The sequence below is a fragment of the Rhinocladiella mackenziei genome (genome assembly GCF_000835555.1).
Source record: "Rhinocladiella mackenziei CBS 650.93 unplaced genomic scaffold supercont1.8, whole genome shotgun sequence".
Lineage (NCBI taxonomy): Eukaryota > Fungi > Ascomycota > Eurotiomycetes > Chaetothyriales > Herpotrichiellaceae > Rhinocladiella > Rhinocladiella mackenziei.
Window position 1 is genome coordinate 234,225 of NW_013550597.1, and position 19,605 is coordinate 253,829.

At 50.6% G+C, this 19,605-nt stretch overlaps 7 protein-coding genes across 7 annotated transcripts; 4 read left to right on the plus strand and 3 right to left on the minus strand.

Moving 5' to 3' along the window:
• Positions 1–635: 635 nt before the first annotated feature.
• Positions 636–2,665, plus strand: Z518_09686 (uncharacterized protein; the record flags this gene model as incomplete). Its single annotated transcript, XM_013412303.1, has 4 exons — positions 636–915; positions 974–1,059; positions 1,114–2,362; positions 2,415–2,665. 4 exons carry the CDS (start codon positions 636–638, stop codon positions 2,663–2,665), a joined length of 1,866 nt encoding a protein of 621 aa, XP_013267757.1.
• Positions 2,666–3,439: 774 nt separating this feature from the next.
• On the plus strand, positions 3,440–5,562 carry Z518_09687 (uncharacterized protein; the record flags this gene model as incomplete). The annotated part of the gene is made up of 5 exons (XM_013412304.1): positions 3,440–3,464; positions 3,524–3,729; positions 3,778–3,910; positions 3,972–4,023; positions 4,074–5,562. 5 exons carry the CDS (start codon positions 3,440–3,442, stop codon positions 5,560–5,562), a joined length of 1,905 nt encoding a protein of 634 aa, XP_013267758.1.
• A 1,624-nt stretch (positions 5,563–7,186) lies between these two features.
• Z518_09688 (uncharacterized protein) lies at positions 7,187–9,400 on the minus strand (the record flags this gene model as incomplete). Its single annotated transcript, XM_013412305.1, has 1 exon — positions 7,187–9,400. One exon carries the CDS (start codon positions 9,398–9,400, stop codon positions 7,187–7,189), a length of 2,214 nt encoding a protein of 737 aa, XP_013267759.1.
• Positions 9,401–11,466: 2,066 nt separating this feature from the next.
• On the minus strand, positions 11,467–11,703 carry Z518_09689 (uncharacterized protein; the record flags this gene model as incomplete). The annotated part of the gene is made up of 1 exon (XM_013412306.1): positions 11,467–11,703. One exon carries the CDS (start codon positions 11,701–11,703, stop codon positions 11,467–11,469), a length of 237 nt encoding a protein of 78 aa, XP_013267760.1.
• A 383-nt stretch (positions 11,704–12,086) lies between these two features.
• On the minus strand, positions 12,087–13,430 carry Z518_09690 (uncharacterized protein; the record flags this gene model as incomplete). The annotated part of the gene is made up of 2 exons (XM_013412307.1): positions 12,087–12,857; positions 12,918–13,430. 2 exons carry the CDS (start codon positions 13,428–13,430, stop codon positions 12,087–12,089), a joined length of 1,284 nt encoding a protein of 427 aa, XP_013267761.1.
• A 1,691-nt stretch (positions 13,431–15,121) lies between these two features.
• On the plus strand, positions 15,122–15,415 carry Z518_09691 (uncharacterized protein; the record flags this gene model as incomplete). Its single annotated transcript, XM_013412308.1, has 1 exon — positions 15,122–15,415. One exon carries the CDS (start codon positions 15,122–15,124, stop codon positions 15,413–15,415), a length of 294 nt encoding a protein of 97 aa, XP_013267762.1.
• Positions 15,416–18,266: 2,851 nt separating this feature from the next.
• Positions 18,267–19,574, plus strand: Z518_09692 (uncharacterized protein; the record flags this gene model as incomplete). Its single annotated transcript, XM_013412309.1, has 1 exon — positions 18,267–19,574. One exon carries the CDS (start codon positions 18,267–18,269, stop codon positions 19,572–19,574), a length of 1,308 nt encoding a protein of 435 aa, XP_013267763.1.
• Positions 19,575–19,605: the final 31 nt, after the last annotated feature.

Here is a 19,605-nt window from a genome sequence, read left to right on the forward strand (position 1 = left end):
GTCACGGGCTACACCCCCGATGCGGAAGAGGATCTCAAAGAATCTCTTCGAGAACTTGTTCGTGAAGTAGATTTGCAAAGGTGTTTCGTGTCCAAGCTGGAGACAAGGAAAAGTTAGATCCGCCTCATGATGAATCGCGTCCTTTCCATACAGCTGAGCAACTTGCACAGATGAGCTGGTTGAGAAAACCCACGTCTCTTCCTATCCGAAGAGGACAGAGGGTGCTCTCTGCTCATAGAGTCTGTCGACTAGGCTATCGTGGATGGCTAGGATACGATAGAAAAGGTGAGCCTGGAATTGTTCTCGCGTGAGCTGTCGGGTCCCGACCCTGAATAGCCATCACTATATGTTGGTAAGGCTGCAGTGTCGTGGCAAAAAGATGATGCCTAGATTGAAGTGGTATGCAAGCAAATGGAGCGCGCTGTTGTAACTCATACGAGTAGCTAGATGCAGGTGGAAGAGCGCTGCGCAAATGCAAGCTCTCGTGATTGGCCGCCGGGGGATTGAATTTCCCATCATGCTACAAACATTTTTGACCGTCCTAAATCCGAGTTTGCCTGCCATCTTCGCCTGCTTTCTTTTCATCGACACTTTTTCTTCTCCGGCTTCTTCTTATTTGTACAGTAGATTTCCCAATGGCAGAGCCTGTCTCTCTCGAGGCCTCGCGTGCAGGCCCAACTTTATGGGACCGCGTGTCGACTTGGGTTTCGGAGCACAAGGCAATCGCATATACAATTGCCGGAGCTGTTGTCGTCATTACCAGCGCCGGGGCAATCTACTACTTTTCTGGTCAAAGAGGAGTCGCACCGCCTGCGCCTACAGAAAAGAGGAAAAGCAAAAAGGAACGTCGGAAAGAAAAAAAAGCTGCCGAGGAAGCTCAAAAGTCTGGCATCGGCCTCAAAGACGGGGAAGCTGGTTCGTGAATCTTGTGGGAGACACATAGCCTTTCATTTGGTGTTGACAAATATCACAGGAACAGGACCCAAACCAGCGACCGTCGAGACCGAAGACGAACTACCAGAAATCAATGAAGCTACGGTGGAAAGCTTCTCACCTGAGGTATGGCTGAACGAACAAGATGGCGCACTCGTGCACAGGGTTGATAATAGCTAGGAAAGGACAACATCTGCTGGCAAACTGAAAGCCGCGGGCAACAAAGCCTACGGCTCGAAAGATTACAATAAGGCGATAGAGCTTTACGGGAAAGCAATTCTCTGCAAACCTGACCCAGTCTACTATTCCAACAGAGCCGCTTGCTACAATGCCCTCAGCGATTGGGACAAAGTCCTCGAAGATACGACTGCCGCCATTTCGATGAATCCAGAGTACGTCAAAGCCTTGAATCGTCGAGCCCATGCATATGAACATCTGGGAATGTTTTCGGAAGCCCTCCTGGACTACACGGCGAGTTGCATCATCGATGGTTTCAAAGATGACAAGAGTGCCCAGAGCGTCGAACGATTATTGAAAAAAGTGGCTGAAAAAAGGGCAAAGACGATTCTCGCGAGCAAGAAGAACAAACTTCCGGGGGCCACATTCGTCTCCAATTACCTCCAGAGCTTCCGTCCGCGACCGCCCCCGCCCGGACTGGAAGAATCGGCTGAATTGGACGAGAACACAGGAAAAGGCCAGCTTCAGCGTGGACTTATTTCTATGAGCAAGAAAACAGCCGAAGGCTATGATCAAGCTGCCGCTGCGTTTAAGAAGGCCGTAGAGCTTGGAGATCTTGGTGAACATGAGGCGTTTGCTCTTAACATGCGGGCCACTTTCTTGTATCTCGAGGGCGATACGTCGAGCGCACTGGAAGATCTGACTAAAGCAGTGGAATCACAGCCATCTCTGACGCAGGCCTACATCAAGCGCGCGAGCATGCAGTTAGAGCTGGGTAACAAAGACCTGGCTGCAGAAGACTTTGAGAAAGCGATGGCACAGAACAAGGATGATCCAGATATTTTCTACCACCGAGCTCAACTCCACTTCATTCTAGCCGAATTCGCGGAAGCTGCAAAGGACTATCAGAAATCGATCGACCTTGATAAAGACTTCATCTATTCACACATTCAGCTCGGTGTGACACAGTACAAATTGGGCTCCGTTGCGTCGTCAATGGCAACATTCCGGAAATGTATCAAGAATTTCGACAAGGTGCCTGATGCCTACAACTATCATGGCGAGCTATTGCTGGACCAACAAAAGTATCCGGAAGCCATCGAGAGATTTGAGACGGCCATCGACCTTGAACGACAAACGAAGCCGACAGGAGCCATCAATGTGCTCCCGTTGATCAACAAAGCTCTAGCCCTTTTCCAGTGGAAGCAGGACTTCAAAGCAGCCGAGGAGCTGTGCGAAAAAGCACTCATCCGTAAGTTTATCACTTGACGGCGGGATTGTCTCTTGACTTACATGACCTGTAGTTGACCCTGAATGTGACATTGCGGTAGCCACAATGGCCCAACTTCTTCTCCAGCAAGGCAAAGTTGTCAAAGCTCTCGAATATTTCGAGCGTGCTGCGGAGCTCTCTAGAACCGAGAACGAGATTGTTACCGCGCTTTCATACGCAGAAGCCACACGAACCCAACTCGAAGTCTCACAAAAGTATCCTCAATTGGCGGCCCGTCTCCAGCAAGTCGAAGGGGCCGGACTCGGCGGACCTCAATTGAGATAGAGAGCCGCTGCGTTTGCGTCTGACTCTGTCATGTCATTTACGGCGAGGCTCCCTTCTCTCGTTTTCCTTTTGGGCTCTGACGGGTACATGCTAACGAGTGATCTGTACCTAATATTACTGTCAGCCCCCAGCACGCTCATCTGTGTTTGTGTGGATTCAACGCAAGATCGAGGGTCTGTGGGACGGCGTTTAATGAGGAACAAAATGGTGTATAGGAGTGTATAATAAATGGATTGAAGCCAGTACTCGCATTGTATTTTGCTGACCAGCTGCGTACTTGGATGGCCCGACATGTCAGCCTTGCGGCCGGGCAATGTGCCTGGTCTAATTAACCGTTTCGAGCATGGGCTGACTTCCAAGAGGTGCCCCTCATTGAACCAGCAGCCTGGAAATCGCAGTCATTGCCCACTCCGCTGTACAACGCCCATTAGGTTGGCTTGGTGTCTCATTCAACTCTCAAGCCTCTACCACGGTTTTCAAGAATCTCTTGTTGTGCTTCCCCTCTTCCACCTTCAGTATTCATCTCCCTCAACTCACCTCTCTTTCGACTCATATTTGACCAAATTCCTCTGTTCCAGCTACCTTGGGCCGCGGGACCAGCCAGCCTCCTCCCTTCCGGCTGCCTGCTTGAAGTCACTCCGACCTCATCACTTTGCAGCCTCTCTGGGAATGAAATAGGTTGCCATTCTGGTGGAATCGTCACACGCTCCCGCACTATTATATGCACTAGTCAACTGTGTGGCTAGTCACAGGCGACTTCAACACCTTCCGACAATGACCTCCAACGACTCGCTCTACGGTACGTTCATGGCCTTGTGAACACGTCAGCCTTGAGCCATTCTAACAAGCATACTGCAGCCACTCTCACCCTTCGGGATGTCGACGAACATGACTCTCTTCCGGAACGAACCATAATCCTCAAGTCCCCAGATTGGGAGATCAAGATCGGTCGTGGTACCTTGAGTGGCAATGAAAACCTGCACCCGGCGAAAGAAAATGCCTGGTTTGATTCAAGAGTAATGTCAAGAGATCATGCTATACTTCTGGCGAATCCATGCAGCAGAGTATTTCTCTCACGTTTCTGGTTTACCTGATCTGACTGACGGTGGCAGGAAATCGCCATTCAGGACATTGGCTCCATGCATGGAACACATGTTGCCGGAAGGAGATTGAAAGCGAACCAGCTGGAGATTCTGTCATCGGGAGATGTCGTTACCTTGGGTGCGGATGTTACGAGAGGTAGCCGTAAGTCACTACCACTCACATTTTGTCGAGTCGTAGGTTGCAGATACTGACATTCTTTCAGTTTATTTCCATGCTCTCAAAGTCATCATCACTTGGGCCTGGTCGGACGAATGGTACGATATTCTTCCCCCTCGCAAATTTTCCCTCACTGACCTTTTCGTAGCGCATCTTCTACCGATATTGCTCAGCCTATGCTCGGGAATGTGTACCGAAATTCTTTTTCTGCCGACTACAGTGAAGAAGACCCCGACTCGGAGCTTTATGATGATCGGGAGGACGAAGGGAATAAAACGGAAGAGGACCATTATGACGACAACGAATCAGAAGAACCGGAAGAACCTGAAGACAAGACTGAGGTCGCTGGAGATTCTCTTCGCGCCCAAAGTATCGAAATCGTCATCCCACCACGTACCTTCACGGTTCCCGAGTCCGATGATTCCGATGCAGGCAGTTACATCTCAGGTGAAGACATCTATGAGAAGGAAAGTCCAGCCTCCAGTCCGATTGTTTTGAGCGACACAAACGAGGTCAAGGGCGAGGAACCAGTTGAAGTCTCGGACTCTGAAGTGGAAAACGTGCCACCGACCCATCATCACCATCCAGCAAGGCCTGTGGCACACCCTGTCAACTCAAGTGACGAAACTCTCAACAGTGGACAAATCCAAAAGGTTTCTCTAACGGACGACTCTTCTGAGGACTACGCGCATGGTGAAGACGACGCCTGCCATGAAGAACTTGTTCCTCAGTCGATGACGTCCGCGGAATCAATGCCGAAGGCTCCCGGCTTGATTGGACACTTCGACCCATCCACCGTGGCCTCGAAGAATCCACTCACGATCTCCTACCATTCAGAAACTATTCGAACCCCAAGTCCATCTGATGCAGCAATGGTTAAGCCATCGATTGAATCCCATTTCTCCCCGCCATTTTCGCAACAGACGCCGTCGGCTGCAGTGTCAGACGGTGCCCCTGGTGAACCGGGTCGATCAACCTCCGCTTGGGCAGGACACAACTCTGTTTTGTACGAACCCATGCCACACGGCCAGGTTATGTCCGGGTATGGAGCACAAGAAGTCATTCCTGCTCCGCAGCTACTTCCATCCATGAGCTTCATGGACAATTGGGAGTCATCTTCATTTGAGCCAACGTACCTTTTTCAGGACTCATCATCCTTCTTAACGGGTTCTCATCAAACTTCGCGAGTCTCGATTGCCAATATCGTTGCTGGACCTCCGACAGAAAAGCCCCTTGAGCCCAAGTCAAATTCATTGAAGCGCAAGGCCGATCAAACCTCGTCGGATTCCACTCTTGGAGATGCAGCTGGATCTCCCGAGCTTGTTTCTGCTGAGTCTGACGAAAGCGCGGCCGTGGTGGCCCAAGGTAGCCTGGGTGAGGAGAATCAAGAGAACAAAGACCAGTCGCATACTACCCCTGACCCGGTCCGGGAGGTAGCTGTGAATAAAGTGACCTCGGATGCCGAGATGCCACCACGCAAAAAGGTCAAAAAGAGCAAATCAAGACAAACCGAGGAGCGTGGCAAAGCTACGGGCAATTTCGTCAAGATTGCTGCCGCTGCAATGGCTGGTATGGCCATCGGAACCGTGGGAACGATCGTTGGTCTTGCTGCTTTGCCCCAAGACTATTTCGTCTAAGTGATATCAAAGTACCAACGGATCAAATATTCATTCCTAACGATGGCGAGTTGGCTATGATTTCTGAGCACGGGAAGAATAGTACGAACATTACGACTATACCTGATTTCAAGGCCAACAGGTTTCAAATTCTCTTCTCGTAATATCACGACCTGGATGGTGAGCTCCAAAGGTGTTGTTGGCATTCTAAGAAAGGAATGGTAAGGTGGTATTGATCAGAGCCAAAGGCTGTTATGACGGACAATTGCATGTCATATGAGCTCAGGAAAGGAAAGGACAACGTGGGAATGGGCTAGATTCTGATACGTGCTGAAGAGTTGCGAAGGTGGGAGGGACGGCGTTGTTTGCTATCATTTCAGCAAGAGGTGCCAGAGTACGGCCTTGGGGCTTTCGTTCTCAATTGCTTCTTCAATTCTCGGTTCGGCTTCGTTCAAAACTGGTACAATTCAGTAATCCAAATTGATTCATGACTGAACATGTTGTTTGTGGCCAGGGCACACTGGCCCCCCCTTCTCATTAGGTCCGATGTTGGAGCCTAAATGAGTCACCCTACCTGCTTATCCGCTATATCATGCATCTGTCCTCTGCATCACCAGTAATGTCACATATCGTGTCGCATTTCCAAATCAAACACTAATTCCGTCCAGGTCCTCTATACCTTTCTTTTCCCGTGCCTGGCCTTCTAGGGCGTGCTGTGCTATGCCGTATCGTATCATGTCGTCCTGCGCCTATCTGTCCATGCCCATCAATGCCATACTTGTTGTTGATCCTACACGCCTTCACGGCCAATATTTTCCCTCCGTACGCTATGCAATGCCGTCTTGCGCTATGCCATACCATGCTGGTCGGGCCGGGTCGTCTCTTCATGTCGCGTCATTTCGTACTATAACCCTGTCCTCACCGGTTTCCTTTTCCTATTCCGATTCCTAGGTCTGGTCCTTTCTTAAGTAAAATAGATCCATTATGGCCTCCAAGTTCGCGTAATATCGTGTCCAAATCACATCTCTCGCCATCTCGTTCCTTGGTTCTGTACGCTGGTTGCTTTTGGTGTTTTCCTCCGGTCGATATGGATTAAAATAGGCATAGTTGATTGTCTTGTGTAAACATAAAGCAAGCAACCCAAGTGTGAGTGTCAGGAAAGGGGGGGGGTGGGGGAGTTGGGTTGAACCGTGTTGCAATGTGGTGTGCTGCCCATCTGTTTTTGAGGGGGCTTCTCGCTAACTGCGTCTTTTGAATGCTGGATTTTTCATTCTTGTAGAGCTGAGCCGCACAGGGACTTGTCGGTTCTCATGAGGTATGGAAGGGATCGCTGGGTCGATTCAAAAAGACATCGTAGGATTTCGAACGATGGGACAGATGTCTGCCAGAGAATGGGGCAATATCTCAAGTCCCTAAACCTGGCCGTAGGTCGTAAAGTGTCCTGCCCAGTCCTGAGCAAGGATGTCTGTCTTGAAGATGAGTGGATGTCTCGCACCACAGCTGAACGGAGGACTTCAAGGTGGTTGATGTGGACACTTAAGGTGCAGTTCTTCTTCCTTCGGCCGCCAATGAATGCCACTCTGTGCGACATTTGGACATCAGCACCTGTAGACCTGGGCGGCATCGCGCACATTTCCAAGGGTGGTCAAACTTTCTTAGTCTCGAAGTTCACCACGTCGAATCCTTTCCCGTACCATTCCTCCCAATCCCAATCTATGCTGCGGTGATTTTCCTGGCCAAAGGCACGGATCATGGCTTCACCTTCTCTCTCAGCTTCGCTTCCAAACAATAATTTCTTGGCTCCTTCTCTTGTCTTGCTTGTGCCCCCTTGGCCCCATATTGTGCCTGCGATAGGATTTATGAATGTTCCAATCTGCCTGAAGGTCAGGCTTATTCTCTCACCCTCGAAGGCGAGTTCGGAGGGATTCTTTTCTGAGGGAAGTCGCTTGTCGGCGCGAATGGCATGCAGCCAATGTTGGTTCGTCTCCTGTCCCAGGACGAACAAGGAATTATGAGGCAAGGGAATTCGTTGACAAGGTCTTGTAAAGTCGGCCTCAGGATCATCGCCATTGGGGGTGACGGCGGACTTTTTGGTCCTCAAAGTCATCGTTCTTTGAGCACCTAAACTCAGATTCACGATTCCGGATCCACGAACAATGTCGAGAGTCTTGTCACTATGTTCCGAAATGTTGTCCTCGCTGTTGCGATACCACTGTATCAAGACGTGGTTCAATGGGTGACCGACAGCCTTTTCCGCCACCTTTCGCAGCAAGTCGACGGTGGAGTCAAAGGGGAGCAGTTCAGGCGACTCGTCTGCGGGATGTCTGTAAATTGGGAGTTGAGTACCATTCGCGGAAATCGTCCCTTGAACGGCGACCAATCGAGGTACTTCGCCTGAGCGATGATACATCTTCTGCCATTTAACAGACTTTCTGCAACAGTGGAAGGCTTCATCTGCTTCTTTCTGGCCGAGAACATCAATACAAAGCCGACAATCACCCTGTCCCATCTTGTCGTTGGGTCCAAGAATGTTGGCGGTCAGCTTCTTCTTTTTCTTAGGACCCAGTTGAAGGTTCTCTCGATTTGTTTCAGAGACCAAATCTTCACCCTGGACTTGATCGCTCTCAGAAGACACTGGATTATTCATACCAGAATCCTCGGTGGAAAGAGCCCGAACCGTTGTTGTATTTGTGGGAGGGGTAGTGGACCTGATCGAGGATTCGTGTGAAGGGCGTCGCTTCCGTGGGGGTTGCTTGTTCTGCGTTTGATTCAGTGGCTTAGGAGATCTCTTCTGAGGGGGACTCTGTTCTTTTGAAGGAGGTTTCGCCGGTCTTCGGGATGACTCACTTCTTGGGTAGAAGTCACGGCCGCCCACGGCAACCTCGTTGCTCCCCTTCAACGACGTTTCTTCACCATCCGCGGAGTCACCAGGAGGCCCCTGGTTTTCAAGCGTTGAAATCCAATCATCGATGCGTTTTCTCGACGTGTGAGACCGAGTGGTGCGAGCAGGAGGGGGGAGGCTGACTTGGAATCTCGTGGTGTATTCTTCCTCCCGAACAACGTCGCCCAGCAATCCGGCCAGGTCGTCTCGGAGTTCTTGACAGTCCACACCGTTGGCTCCCATATTGTCAGCCATCTGACGCATGGCTTCAATATGACACGTCTCATCATTGTAGCCGAGACAATCCTCGATGATTGTGACTTGAAGGCCATGACAAACCGCATCTAGAACCGTAGAATAGACGGAGATATTGGACAGCGAACCGCAAACATACAGCTCGGTGACAAGCCTGGTCCGGAGGTCCGTCAGGAGCGGCGTGTCCACAAATGCTGAGTAGTGTGATTTTAGGAGGACCCGGTCTTGTTGCGAATCAATGGCGGCCTTGATGAGATCAGGGTAATCGGCACCCGGGGAACCAGGTATGCAGCACCGGTACCTGGTGGGGGTCGAGACGGGAGCTAGAAATGCCTCACGATCGTAGGTGAGGTCGAGGGTTGGCGAAGGTGATAGGGGATCTTCGGAAGGCGAGCGAGTGTAACCAGGATCATTGAAATACTCACCGGCCTCGTCGTTTGAGTCTTGCTCTTTGATAAATTGTTTGAGGAGAATGGAGTGCGACCCAGTCACGGATGAAATGGTGGAGCGGGGCTGTTTGAACTCGGTTCCAATCCATATCACCTCCCCTTTGGCACGAAATTGGGGTACCAAAGAGATGAGATTTTGAAGAAAAGGTTGAACATTGGCGACGGGTAGCTTCCCATCGGGACTGACAAAATCATTTTGAAAGTCGAGCAGCAACAAGGCCTTTTTAGTTTCAATCGGTGGGCCGGGGGGCAAGGAGCCGAGGGGGAACAACATTATGCTTTTGGGTGACCAGCAAGGCGTCGTCGCATCATCTGGAGGAATGGTCGTATCACAGCCAAACAGGAGGCGAGAGAGAATTTTGTAAAAATGTATCCCATTGAGAAAGAGGTTCTGGACAACTGATCAAAAGGACCAGTACAAGGGGCAAAGAGGACGTGTAGGAATACGGGGCGGACCGAGATGTCTTTAATGACAGTGAACAGGCCAGCTTGAGTGGAATGGCGGTTCCGTGATGGTGATTCGGTTTGGAAATTGAACCCTGCCGGTGACGGTAGCGGTACCGAGCCCTGTGCAGCTTCGGAAGTGATTGTGGGTTGGTCCCGGGGGTTAGTCTAGGTGAAGGCGCTTGCGGCGGCAGTAGAGCACAATCAACGCTCTTGACTGGGGAATTTTTCCTTTTGGAGGGGGCCCCCAAGTGGATGACAAGTGTGGATGGAGGCCTGGTAGATGGAGCCCGACGTGAGAGCCGTGGTCGCACAGGAGGCCCACCACCAAGTCTGTGGTCTCAAAGCGTAGGGAGGAGAAGGAGAATCCGGTTAGGCTGGTGACGAAAAAATCGTGGGAGGCATGAAAAAATGTTGAAATTTCTTAGGTCGTCAATAAGGTGGTCCGTGTGAGAGAAAGCCGAGGAGGGCGTTGAGTGAGCAATCGATTAGTGATGGTCAGCCAACTGGTCGCAGATGATAAATGGTGACTTAGGCAATTGGATTGTAGTCTATCGGTCAGACTTTTGGGAAGGGAAGAGATATTAAAGATGTATGGCTAATGTATCCTCTGGGCAGATAGGCTAGCATAGCCAAATCGGGCAACCGAGAAGGATGAGATGAGGCCAAAGGCGAAGAGGCGGCGCAGTGATGTTGGTAGGCTCTTGTGGCCTGGTGGATGTCGTGCAGCTGCTGGTCAGAGCAAAAGGAGGGTCGAGTGATCAACGGAATATCAAAAGCTGACTGGCGGAGCACGAGGATGTAACTTAGTCGGGACGGGGAAACTGAAACTCAAGCGAGCAGACAAGTCAGCAGCGTGGAAAAAAGAAGGGGATATGGAGAAATGTATGCACTGAAAGGTCCAAGGTTGGCACATTGGTAAAGCCACGCTGCATGGCAGACAAGGGGGATACTGAGTTCATGTACAGAAAGGAACCAGTCAAGGACTCGAGATGGATGTTGAGTGCGTCAGGGGAAGAAAGCGGAAGCGCAAGATATAGACAAGAACCCGGTAGGTACATATAAACATGCAGTCCACATGCACATAGCCGGCATGGCAGAGCCACCACAATGATGTGCAAGAACGGAAGGTATAGGAAAGGGCAATGAATGGTCAGGATTGTATCAAGGATGACACAACAAATCAGTCAATCTGGCTTGACCTTTGGGGTAGACAATCCAGAACACTCCCTATACGCCCCTCCCACCATCCTGTCTGGATTCGAATTCCACCATGCACCACCATTTTTACCTGACCTCTGACTAAGCCTGCATTCATGCTACTCAACCAGCCTACTATGGAACTCTCCACATGGCCTGGAACTAATTCTCATGTTACATTCCCGCTTTGTATTCAGTACGAAACCGCATGTCGAGGGTACCATGCCCTTTGACCTGGAGGGTGGCCGTCCATCAATTCTTTTTCTTTTTTCCTCTTCGTTTCCTCCATTGATCGGCTTTGCCAACGCATAGCCTATGGGTATCCATCGAACAGCCGTCAACGACCAACGCAAGACTTGCGGTTTGTGCTTCGGGATTTCCTATTCCCCGCACTTGTCTGCAGGCACGAGAACAGACGGGTTCGCTCCGTCGGATTCTTCCGAAAACGACGTCTACACCATTATGTTCTTTCCGATATTACCCCAGACCCAAACCGGGGTTCTCTGGTGCTGCTGGTGCTATTTACTGTGAATCATCCCGTGAACTTCAAGGTCACTCACTGCACAGGTTCTGAATGGTCGGCCAGCATTTGCATGGACACGTCTCCCCCGCTTTGGACGGAAGCTCCCAGAATCATCGCGTGGACGTGGAGAAAATGAATTGAAAAGCTGAAGAATCCCCTAGTATAACGTCTGTTCAATCCAGGTCACTGTCTTTGTCGTCATTGTCCTCGTCATCCATCCCCATGGCTGTGTCCATCAGTTCTTTGACCTTGGTCTTAATTTCCTCGACCTTGTTCTCCTTCACCAAACAGGTATGATCATCGATTTCTTCAATAATGTAGGCATTGTTGGACTCGCGGTCAATCTTCCGCACCATGGCCATTTGGGGCGGATCACACTGAAGCAGGGCTCCCTTCACGGCTTTAGGCATGGTACTTTTCAGTAATGTCTCAAGACGGTAGAGGATACGAAAGTGAGGCGAACGGGGATGGAATAACCCGGGATGCTTTGCGGGTTTCAAATTTCGACCAAGCTCAAATTGGATTGTTGAAACTTGGACTCGGAAGAGAAATACAGTCTTGGATAAATTGATAAACATGAATTCACCAAGTGCAACGTCAATCGGAAGACGCTCTCTTTGATCGATGTTGGAAGTGAACGGGCTCAAAGGGTAATTTGAGGCTGGGGGCTCCTTGGCGGCGGCGCAGAGACTTTGAACCTGGTTGGCCTTTACTTGAAGCAGCCACGCAGGCAGTGCTATCTACCCCTGAACCAATGTCGGGAAGATGCGTTTCTTTCTCCACACTCATTCTCTCATGTTTCTGGCCCAAATGTCGTCTCCCATGCATCATAGGACTCGCTAGCAAAGATCGCCTCGATTTGTCTTCTCCGTACCCCAACGTTTCCTCCATCAAAGATGGGCAATACTATCGCATCATTGAGCAAGTCACCTAATGGTTGACCGCGAGAATACGCTGAAACACCGACCAAATTGATAGCATCCATCACTGAGTCGACGGCGCTTTCGGATCCGAATATTTTGGCTTCATAGCACAGCTCTGCCCCAAACTTCGTCCGCCCAAAACAATGCGCGGCCTTCCAAACCAAGGCCCGCGTGGCCTCACAACGAGTCTTGATCTTGATCAATAGATCTGCAACGCTCTGTTTGTGAATCATAGCTTCCTTGGAGCCACGATGATTTGTCTTGGCCCAGGCCAAGACATGGTCGAAGGCCTTTCGCATGATCCCAACTCCCATGGCTCCAACCAGGGCGGCTGAGGCGGTAAATGCCATCTCCACCACATCTGCGCCTTTTCCTGGAGGAGCCAGCAGGTTTGATTTCGGAACACGCAAGTCTTGGAAGCGGATATGAGGTCCATTCACCGCGGTATGCCCAATGGTCTCTGGGTGTGACAGGACCGAATAGGCACCGGCATCGTTGTTCGCAATATCGTCTCGTGTCACAATGATGATGGCAATCTGACCCCGGACATCTTCGGCAGGGGCAGAGCCAATAATTCGGCACAGAACACATTGTACATCAGCACCTCGGTCATCCCACCCCGAGCAGTTAGTTGCCCAAATCTACTTGTCTGTCAGCCCAGTCATCTCCTGAGCAGTACCTGGGGTTCAACTTCTTTTGACCTTTTCGCCAGAAATGACGTACTCCTCACCCTGTAGTTTGGCGACGGTTTCGAGACCTGGCGCCCCTGGTTCTGAAAAATTTGCACTCCCTCCAGGTTCGGAAAACACCAGGCTCGCAAGAGGGGAGCCCGTGCCGTCAAGAAATGGTTGAAAGAACCTTTGATGCTGCTCCGGAGTTCCTGCCATGATCAAAGGTGTCAATCCGAGACCGCTCCCCAGAATCGTCAGAGATGCGCTGGTTTCAACGGCATAGAATTCCTCGACAACCAAAGCGGCCTCTACCAGAGGGCCTCCCATTCCCCCAAGCTCTTTTGGAATCTGAGCCTTGATCAGGCCGGCCTTTACTGCGTTGTCATATATGGGCTGCGTCGAGCGAAATCGGTCCTCCCATTTGGTGAAAGGAACTCCTTGAGGCTCATACACCGACCGTGCGCTCTTGAGATTGGCCTGAGCAAAGCTTCGGATGGCATTCCGCAATGCCAATTGCTCAGGCGAGAGCTCAAAGTCAATCATTTTGCACAACTGGAACTGTTGTGGATGCAAGAAGTGAGAGCCAAATTACCACCCATGGTCGATGCTTCTTATAATTCGGCCTCGTTTAAACTGGCATTACCCCCAGAACCTGCACCGACCTGATAACACAGATAAGGAACGCTGAATGGGGCTTCAGCTCGCCGGCCTCAACCCTTCGTCGTAGAGGTGGCCTTTGGCTGGACGGAATTCCCCCGCCGATTGGCTTATCGGCCTGCGGGGTCCTCGTATTGCAAAGAAGAATTGCGGCAAAGTAAGACGCAGATGCAACGCTTTCTCCGTGGAAAGCCAGATCATTTTGCAGATGTTGCATGAGCAGGTATTCGAGCCACATGCAAAATTCGACAGGAGAACTGGTACAGTCGAGACATATACCAAAGCAGCTCATCGGTCGGTGAAGTTGTGGGAGCTCGAAACCTATGGGGTCAGCGACGACTCAGGCTAGAAAATTATATCTGAACCGGATCCGGTATTGACAGATGCCTGGCAAGGAACGTCGAATTCGAGTTCGCATTTCCCGATAACTCTCACGAAGCCCCATTAATGTTGAGATGATCGAGCGGCCGAATGGCTGCAGAATGCCCTTGCCCAGGCGGATGCTTCTCTGGCGAGTAAAGATCTCAATTGACCTTACCTGGAGTCCTCTAAGCACGCATTCATCCTTGGATTCGCGACATTGGCTGGACGGGAATTGGCAGGCTTGATTTCAAGTATTCTTTGGACCCTGAAGTCAAAGCAACCGATCTGCCACGCGGACGTTGTCATCATTGCGCATATGAACACGGAGCGAGTCCAAAGGACAATTGATGGCATGCTTCTGATGTTGAATCGATGTGAGTTATCGTCTCCCGAGATGCGAGAAAATGTCAAAATCTGCTGTAGGTACACTATCGTGGGTTGGTACTGCACAGGACCTGTGTGAGAGTGACATGCTCATTCAAATCGCTGGGGCAAGCTTGGTTGACCCATATATTCACCACTACCTCTACCACCATTGTCAACTAACTGGGATGGAATGGCTTTTTCAACCTTCATTGACACTACTCTACCAACTCCGCCATCGTACTCTCTCCCCCTTTCTCTTCGCGCCATTCCTTCCGGGACCTTTCGCCCCGTCACTATTCTTCGTCTGTATTTTCAAAGTCTTGTGACTCTCACAATGCATTGCTTTGTCTTGACCTTCCTAACATTACTCTCGCTCTTACCGCCTCACTCACTGTCTAGCGTCTTGAACATCGATGATTCATGGCAGTTCATTATCCGCCGCTATGACGGCTTTCCTTCTCCCTTTCAGCAGGTGATGGCTACCAGAATCCAGCCTCGAAAGCCGCTAATGTGATCGCACGTGGGATTCAAGAACTTCGCAGTGGTCATCGAACTGCAGGCGTCAAAAAATTCCACTACCTGCGTACTATTTTTTGGGAGAGCGGTGCGGCCTTGGATGGAATGATAGAATATTGGCACTATACTGGCGACAATTCATATCTGAATGTTACACAAAAAGTCCTCTTCTCTCAACTGGGCCCTTGGTACGACGTCAACGATCCAAATCAGGCCTTCGACGAAGGCAATGACGACCAATCGTTTTGGGTCTTTGCGTTAATGTCTGTAGTTGAATATACCCCAGCTGAACCGCTTCCCCATATCCCGTCGTGGCTCACGATTGTCCAAAAATGCCTGGGAATTCTGTCTCTCTCGCCGGAACCCTTCAGGTTGCAATGGTGGACTCCAGAGGCAGTGTCACCCTCAGAACGCTGACCATTACGACAAGAACGGCATCCCCAACGGAATATTCTTCCAACTTTCCGCAAGATTGGCCCAATTCACCGGAAATCAAACCTATGTACATTGGACATATACCATCTGGGACTGGGCACCTTGCAGTTGGCTTGATTGATAATATCTACAATGCGTTCGATGGGACTGACGAACTCATCAATGGTACGGGCATCGATCACCGCCGATAGACGTATAGCGTGGGGAGTTTTTCTCTACCACGTTGCAATGCTTCAAAACCTTACCAACGCTTGGATTGACCGGACTGCCAGTTTACTTGATGCAGCAAATACGTCCATCACTCTTTTCGAAATACTACAGATATTACTTTTTGAGCCGAATGTGAGCTTGGTATGGCATATAACACTGATCAGCCTTCGATGAAAGCATATCTTGCCCACTGACGTTGCTAGTCAACCAGACGAATCCACCAGCTACTTTTGGCAGTGTCGTTATTCACACTGCTTCTCCTTCCCCGACTGTCCCAACCACAGGTACGCCACATCCACCTAAAGCCAGTGATACAACACGTCCGCTGTACGACGGCAAAGGCCACGGAGGAATGAAGATTCAGAATAAGATTCGAAGTGTTTTCGCCGCCATCTTCGCTTCACTGGCCGTGTATCGACGTTTGTCTGAATGATCCCAGTTTGATTTATGTCAATCCGATCATGATAGAAAGGGTATGAAGGTTTCGTGACAATCGAGATACGAGAGCTGGATTTCGAGCGCGGAGTTTAGGCGCCTGCGGGTCAATCCGAACAAAGCTGGCTCTATTCCTGTTCTGTCTTTGACCGTCCCAGTGACTACGTAGTAAGTATGATCTTTTCCAGTGGTTCTTGTGCCTGAGCTCACGGCGGAATGCTCCTGCAGCTCGGGACTTGATAAAACCCAGCCTAGCAGTCGTTTCGAGATTCAACAATATTAGATTCGCGGACGGCCGGATGCAAATTGTAAGAGCGCGGTTGTCAGACAATGCAATGACGTCTGTCCAGCCTTCACATTTCTCGAAAAGTCAAGTCGAATGCGACACAGCCTGTTGCGTCATTTATGGTCAAGCGCATGGTCGTAATGCCTTGCTAAAAATGGCCTCGCGGCAATGGACCTTTTTCGACAATGATCCAGTGGATGTCCACGGAGCCCAGCTGCATATCTCTCTGCAGGCCTTTCAATGCAAGATTAGTGGAGGATCGCCACCTGGATTTCAACAGCAGTTCGAATTCGTCGAAGGACTGCGAAGTAAAGCCGAAAGGAGGAAGACGAGGTCATTTGTCACGAGGCAGCATTACCGAAGGAAGAAGCATGAGAGCAGTAAGGCTGTGAAGCAATTTCGAGACGTGCCAGAGCACGCCAGTATTAGTGGTTCAGATTAGGGGTCGACTAAATTAAAGCAGGACAACGCGGTTGTTGGAGATGACAAGTACAGGGAGTCAGATGATGCTGCGAGGCTGCCCGCAGGAACGAAGCATTACCTCCCTCTGATCGAAAGGGTCGGTGGTGGTCGAGCGGATCCGTTCAATTCCTATCCAATACCTGCGACTCGAGATGTCCATGAGCTCATTGATCATTGTGAGTGTGGCTTTTCTCCCTTCTCAGCATGGATTCGAGTGGTTAAGTCATGCCTCTAGAGACAGATTACTTTGTCATCCCATCCTCGGTCCACAGACATTGGGACAGAGCCGTTCGAAGATCTCGTTCCTGCTGGGACCTGTTCAATCTCTATCGAAAACATCATATACCGTTTTTAGGCATGTTGCACCACGCAGCGCACCATCTAGCTAAATTGAGAGGCACACAAATGCACTGGGGAGCGCTTAAACGGTTACTGCTCGAGCGTGGAGGGTTTCCCACTCTCCATAACAATTCGCCAATGCACACAAAGCTGGTCTGCTGGTGATATGCCACAAGCAAGGACATACTGACGAGGATAGGAGTTTCACAGCCCTCTCAGAGCCTACCGCGGAAGGCAATCCTGCTTACGTTGACGGATTCGCCGAGCCAGTGGCTAATTCATGGGGTTGTCCGACCACCAACTCCGAGTCTGCATTCAACCTGACCTGCAAGGAATTCATACAGTTTTTCAACACTCGAAGAAGCCAGACGTTAAAGAACCTTCCTTCGACCCCGGTGCAGCAAAAGGTGTTCAGAAGCCATAAGTTCCGAACCACGGCCCTCCAAGACGGTACAGAGCGGAGCCATGCGTTGACCAAGGTGCACACCGGATACGATAATCCCGACAAAAGACGGGCGGTCGACAACTGCCGTGTAGCATGCTTGATCTACTTGAATCTGATTATGGCTGAATATGGCGATTTTTCAGCCGTCACGGAGGAGTACCTGATGTCTTTGCGAGTGTTTCTTTATTTGCCGGAATGCATCGAGGATCTGAAGTCAGCCTTGCAGGAATGGGATCCCGATAAATTTTGTGCAGAGGTCAACCATTCGTCAAACAACATCGATCCATCGACTTCCCAGGTTCAGCAAACGGCGACCGTGTACGGAGGAACTAAAACGTCTTCCTCGCCAGACTGTCAAATCTGCCCTCTCAAACCCACGTCGTATTGACGGAGCTGTGGCACAAGTATCTCTGCCATCAAGGTGGTGTACCTCGGACGGAATGGTGGTGGTGCTAATACAATTCGTTTGGTGATTTAGAATTTCACCGTAATACACTACGGTGTAGCACAGGTGCCATCAGTGGAAATCACGTACTCCGAGTCCCTCCATTTTCTCACCGGGAGTGATTCCACGCAACGTTGACACTCTCAACCATGTCAAACCAAATCCTGCGCTCCGTGACATGGCGGCAACTATACTTAACGTGCTGTAACGCCCACCCATAATGTTGTTTAATTCTAATCACCGCAAAGTTCATCGGTGGAGGGAACCGACGAGACTCTGTCGAACTACCGTTGCTGTGTAAGTAGAACCAAACCGCTGCCTGCGCCATAGGTCGGGCCACGGAGGAGCTGCTAACTAGGCATACATAGACCCTTGCTTCTCTTCCTGACCGTCACACTTGCTGTCTGTGGTTTGCTTGAGATGAGCGACGTGGGGGCTTCGCTCGGTCTGGCCGGCCAGAAAGTGTTGGACGTCCACACGGACCCTGACCCAGGAGCGGGGGGAAATCAGCAAGAGGAAGAAAAGCTGAAGAAATACATATTCAAGTACACCACTCTGGAGGGCTATTTTCTGCAAGATGACCCCAACACCAAGGCTCAGGATTTTGAATTCATGAAGACAAATTTCGGGCTGATTCAGCGCCCGTATGACTCGGATAAGAAGCTCCCAGACCACGGTCAGGGCATGACATCCTGGCAAAGATTCGAGAATCACATCACATCATTAAACAACGCTGCAAAGAAGCGTCGACACGTATCCGGACGTTCATCCACCACACAACATAAGCTCCTTTTCCTGGGCCGCCATGGTAACGGCTATCATAACATCGCAGAACGTTATTACGGCAACCAGGCATGGAATTGCCATTACTCGGCACTCGACGGCGACCCCGACGGCGTCATGACTTGGGCCGACGCACATCTCAGCGAAGAAGGCAGACGGCAAGCAAAGGAAGTCAACGCTTTCTGGAAAACACAAATCGAAGAGCAGAAAATGAATCTCCCACAAGCTTATTATGTGAGTCCCCTCGACAGAGCGATGGAAACGGCAGAGATCACCTTCAAGGGCTTGATCCCGTCCCCAGGTTTCCAGCCAACGGTGATGGAACGTCTTCGCGAAGGATCGGGAATTCATACCTGCGACCGTCGCAGCCCAGTTTCATATATCAGACGGCGATATCCGTCCTACATCACCACCCGTGACCCCCTCCTCACGGAGACAGATGAATTCTGGAATGCAGTGCACCGGGAGCCGGACAAGGCATTGAAGGCTCGTATGAGGAAGTTTCTCGACACCCTAATGCGGAGCGAAGAGAATGAGAGAATCAGTTTCACAAGTCATTCCGGAGCGATTGGTGCCATGCTCAAGGTGCTCGGTCACCGACAGTTTTCATTAGGGACAGGATCGGTGATTCCTGTTTTGGTGCGAGTGGACAAGATTGATGTCATTGACGATAAGAGAGTGAAGAGACATGGCGGCAAGGTTGAAGGCGGCAAGCATGCACAGCTCGATAGTGCTGCTGCTGCTGCTGCTGATGACGACGACAATGAAGATAATGAGGTTGAAGACCATGAAGATGATCAGTCAAAATGGCCGACCATCCCGTCTTGTCCCGCCGACATGGATCTTGAGAATATCGGTCGCCAGCGGTGGGGGATGGGTCTCGACAAATATCTCGAGGGAGTTGAAGATGGCACTCTGAAGCTGGAGGAAGTTGCTTTTCGATAGGTTGGATAAAACCCCCTACGTCTCGAGGTCA